This window comes from Gekko japonicus, unplaced genomic scaffold (assembly GCF_001447785.1).
Source record: "Gekko japonicus isolate JY-2015 unplaced genomic scaffold, Gekko_japonicus_V1.1 scaffold131, whole genome shotgun sequence".
Classification (NCBI taxonomy): Eukaryota; Metazoa; Chordata; class Lepidosauria; order Squamata; family Gekkonidae; genus Gekko; species Gekko japonicus.
The window spans coordinates 2387345-2391781 of NW_015167061.1; the positions used below are offsets into that span (position 1 = coordinate 2387345).

Here is a 4437-nt window from a genome sequence, read left to right on the forward strand (position 1 = left end):
GCTGCCCCTCCCCCAAGCACCAAGAATACAGAGCATCACTTGCCCCAGACCAAGAGTTCCTATAAGAACATAAGAGAAGCCAGTGTTGGATCAGGCCAGTGGCCCATCCAGTCCAACACTCTGTCACACAGTGGCCAAAAATACCAGGTGCCCTCAGGAGGTCCAGCAGTGGGGCCGGGAAACCAGAAGCCCTCCCACTGCTGCCCCTCCCCCAAGCACCAAGAATACAGAGCATCACTTGCCCCAGACCAAGAGTTCCTATAAGAACATAAGAGAAGCCAATGTTGGATCAGGCCAGTGGCCCATCCAGTCCAACACTCTGTCACACAGTGGCCAAAAACACCAGGTGCCCTCAGGAGGTCCAGCAGTGGGGCCGGGAAACCAGAAGCCCTCCCACTGCTGCCCCTTCCCCAAGCACCAAGAATACAGAGCATCACTTGCCCCAGACCAAGAGTTCCTATAAGAACATAAGAGAAGCCAGTGTTGGATCAGGCCAGTGGCCCATCCAGTCCAACACTCTGTCACACAGTGGCCAAAAATACCAGGTGCCCTCAGGAGGTCCAGCAGTGGGGCCGGGACACCAGAAGCCCTCCCACTCTTGCCCCCCCCAAGCACCAAGATTTAACAGAGCGTCCCTTGCCCCAGACCAAGAGTCCCTCTCTAGACCTTGTGGCTCATAGGGGCCACTGATGGACCTCTGCTCCCGATGCTTATCCAATTCCCTCTTGAATTGTCTTCCTTTCCTCTGCTCCCCGTCTTCCCGACAGGCACCCCCATTCCTTGCGAGCCCAATGAGTTCAAGTGCCGCAACGGGCATTGCGCCCTCAAGCTGTGGCGATGTGACGGAGACAACGACTGCGGGGATGGCTCTGACGAACTGCACTGCCGTAAGATTTTGGAGCTCCGGGAGGACCGAGGCGGGGACAGCCCCTGCTTGGCTGGCTCTAGGTCTGCCAGGCAGGGGACCCCCCCACACACACACCCAGTCTCCACCAGGCCCGCAGGGGCCCTCCTAGCAAACCTGCCCAGTTTGGATTTGGAGGGGCCGTGCTGTGGGTGGGGAAGCCCAAACTGAGCAGCAGGCCTGAGACTGTGCACCCCCCACCCCAGCCAAAAAGAGGCACTTTGGGGACAGGAGGAAGAAGGCAGTGGAGCGCTGAGAGTCCTCTGTTGGGTGGGTGGGGCCTGCATGAGCCCATCGTCCAGGCTTACACTCCCGTCTGCCCCACAGCCACTAAGGGCCCCGGTGACACCTGCGGCCCTGACCAGTTCGTCTGCGTGGCCAGCCACACCTGCATCCCCGCCAGCTACCACTGCGACAACGAGACTGACTGCACAGACCACTCGGATGAGATCGGCTGCAGTGAGTGTCATGGGCGGGGGGGAGGGGGGGGGTCAGGGCTGAGCTGCAGGGCCCTCAACTAAATTCTAGTGCAGGAGAGGAAGGGGGGAAGGGAGATCACTTTGTCCACAAGAGGCACTCTTCGTTGTGCCCTCCCCTGTAGGACATTTTCCTTCCCCAAGAGCCCAAAAGGCTACGTGAAGGCATTGTACCTCTGGCCGGCCGGCCAGCCGGCCAGCGTCTGCCCACCTGTGCAGGAAGGGGGTGTGTGTCTCTGAGGGGCCCACCGCAAAAGGTCTTCCCTGCTGCTGCCTCTTAACTGGAGGTGCCAAAGACAGGCCCTGAAACCAAGGCCCAGCCCTGACAATGTCCCTCCCCTTGTCCTGGGAATCAGGCTGTCTCTGGATTGGGGGGGGGGGAGAGAGCAGAGTCCAGTCCAAAGCCAGAGGTTCCAGGGAGCGGGTTTAACAAAGTCCAGTCTAGGTTCAAGGAGTTCCAGGTAGCAAGTCCAAGTCTACTCCAAGGTTTCCAGAAAAGCCAGTTGTCACATCTAGTTCAAGGCTGCAGAGGTCCAGTAACAGCAAGGTTGGTGGCTCAGTAGTAAAGTGTACTTGTTGCATCCACTGTTTCTCCTGGCTGACTTTATAGCCAAGTCTTAACAAGCTACACTCCCAGCCAATTCCTTGGCAGGCATCCTGAAACTACTCATCCATCTCGTCAGCTGACAGCTGACGAGGAGCCATGAGTCTCACACGCCTCCTCCTTTCCTCCAACTCAGCTTACCTCTGACAGTGTTGGTGCTGCAGGGGTGTGGGTGAGTTAGGTGGGCTGGGAGTGGCTTCTGAAGCCTTGTTTACTGCTTCAGAGCTACAAGGCACTGGCTCAGTTTCAGCTGTAGGCTGTGACTTCTGCTCAGCTGATGACCTGACCTCATGTTGCTCTTCCTCTGGCTCAGAGCCAGCTGCAGCCGGTTGTTCAATGACTGGCTGAGGGCCCACTGTAGGTGGCTCTTCCTCTGCAGAATCTGTGCTGTCACCGAGCACAGACTGACTGAGGAGACCCTTGTGCTAAAGGCTCTCACAGTATCCAGTGGCCGTGAGTTTCACAGGACAGCAGTGTGCCAAGTGAAGGTCTGTACTCTTTTTAGCAGCTGCTTTCTCTTCCCGTCCCTCTCCCGCAGCCCCTCCGCAGGTGATCACACCTCCTGTAGAGTCCATCCAGGCCGCCCCCGGGGAGACGGTCCAGTTCACCTGCGTGGCTGTTGGGGTGCCCACCCCCATCATCACCTGGAGACTCAACTGGGGTCACATCCCCACCGGCCGCAGGTCAGTCAGCCCTCCGGGTGCCCTCCCCACCCCTGTCCCGTTGGGACTTGCGGCACTGACCGTCTCGCTGTGCTCGCAGGGTGTCCATCACCAGTGAGAACGGCCACGGGACCCTGGTCATCCGGGACGTCGAGGAGGCCGACCAGGGGGCCTACAGCTGTGAGGCCATCAACGCCCGTGGGATGGTCTTTGGCATCCCCGACGGCGTCCTGAGTCTCACCCCTGGGCAAGGTGAGTGGCGGGGCGGTGGGGCAGAGCCCTGGAGCTGCCTTTCGGGAGACACCGGACCTGCCTCTTACTTCTGGTTCCTGTACTTTAAGGTGGTCAGGTTTTGGAGACGGTGGCTGGGCAGAACCCCCTCCCCAGGAGCATCGCAGTACGACCAGGATTGGGTCTCAGGCCTTCCTGGAGTCCTGGCTCCTGGGTTTCCCAGGGAATGCGGAGCCAGCCCCGCCGTGACATGACCAGAAGACGGCCCTGGAGCCTCAGGCCTCCCTGTGGAGGGGAAGCAGCCCAGAGCCAGGCCACAGCTCAGTGTCGTGCACCGAAAATCCCTACCAGTGAAAGTCTGAGCCGGCCTAGGCTGGGAGGGCGGGATAAAAATTTGAATAAATAAAAAAATAATAAAGAAAGTCTTTGGGGTCACTACTGTTCAGAAGGGGCTCCGTAACGGAGCACAAGGCCCAGCCTCTCAGGAAGTGACAGGCGTGGCTGTGCCTCTGAGCATGTGCGGAGTGCAGATTTGGCAGAGCCCTGAGAGGCCACCTCAGGCCCACTTTGGGTCTCACGGTGGAGTGTCAGGAGCCCCCCTGACCTGTGACCGTCTCCCACCCCCCGCTTTCAGGGCCTTGTCCCGACGGGCACTTCCACATCGAGGGCACCTCCCAGTGCCTGCCCTGCTTCTGTTTCGGCATCACCAGAGCCTGTCACAGCAGCCGCCGCCACCGCAGCCAGATCCGCCTGCGCTTCGATGTGCCCGAGGACTTCAAAGGTGAGGCGGGCAGGCGGGGGTGTCGGGAGAGGGGGCTCAGGCCAGAGAGGTGCAGGGGCTCAGCCTTGTCCTGGGAGCCAAGGAGATGTCCCGTCTGGGGTCAAGGAGGTGTCTGGCAGGGCAAAGCCCTTGTGGACCTTCAGAGGAGGCAGAACAGAAACAGAAAGAGCCGGTTTGGTGTAGTGGTTAAGTGCGCGGACTCTAATCTGGGAGAACCAGGTTTGATTCCCCACTCCTCCTCCACTCGCACCTGGCTGGATGACCTTGGGCAAGCCGTAGTTCTGACAAGAGCTGTCCTTGAAAAAGAGCAGTTCCTGTCAGAGCTCTCTCAGCCCCGCCTACCTCACAGGGTGTCTGTCTGTTGTGGGGAGGGGCAGGGAGAGGAGTTTGTCAGCAGCTCTGAGACTCCTTTGGGTAGTGAAGGGCGGGGTATAAATCCAATCTCTTCTTCTTCTTCATCTCTGAACGTGAGCCAAGTGCTGCATACCCACACCCTTGGTTGTGACCGACTCACCAAGCCCCTCTCCCCCACCTTCCAGGTGTTAACGTGACGACGCCGTCTCAGCCTGGCGTGCCCCCCCTCTCCTCCACGCAGCTGCAGATTGACCCCAGCTTGCAGGAGTTCCAGCTGGTTGACCTCTCTCGCCGCTTCCTGGCTCAGGACTCTTTCTGGACCCTCCCCGGCCAGTTCCTGGGGAACAAGGTGAGGGGCAGCGGCAGGGGTCTGGGGTGGGCACCTTCACTGGCGCATCTGTGCCCCGCTGCCAGCCTCCCCCCCC

The 4437-nt window shown here is 59.7% G+C and overlaps 1 protein-coding gene across 1 annotated transcript in view; it reads left to right on the top strand.

Annotated features, from left to right (window-relative positions):
• The window catches only part of HSPG2 (heparan sulfate proteoglycan 2), a 99810-nt gene that overhangs the window by 31724 nt on the left and 63649 nt on the right, over positions 1-4437 (top strand). Inside the window, exons 12-17 of the mRNA XM_015412569.1 lie at positions 768-887; positions 1232-1363; positions 2523-2667; positions 2747-2898; positions 3512-3658; positions 4198-4361. Of these exons, the coding sequence (XP_015268055.1) occupies positions 768-887; positions 1232-1363; positions 2523-2667; positions 2747-2898; positions 3512-3658; positions 4198-4361 (860 nt within the window). The remainder of the gene's footprint in view (positions 1-767; positions 888-1231; positions 1364-2522; positions 2668-2746; positions 2899-3511; positions 3659-4197; positions 4362-4437) is intronic.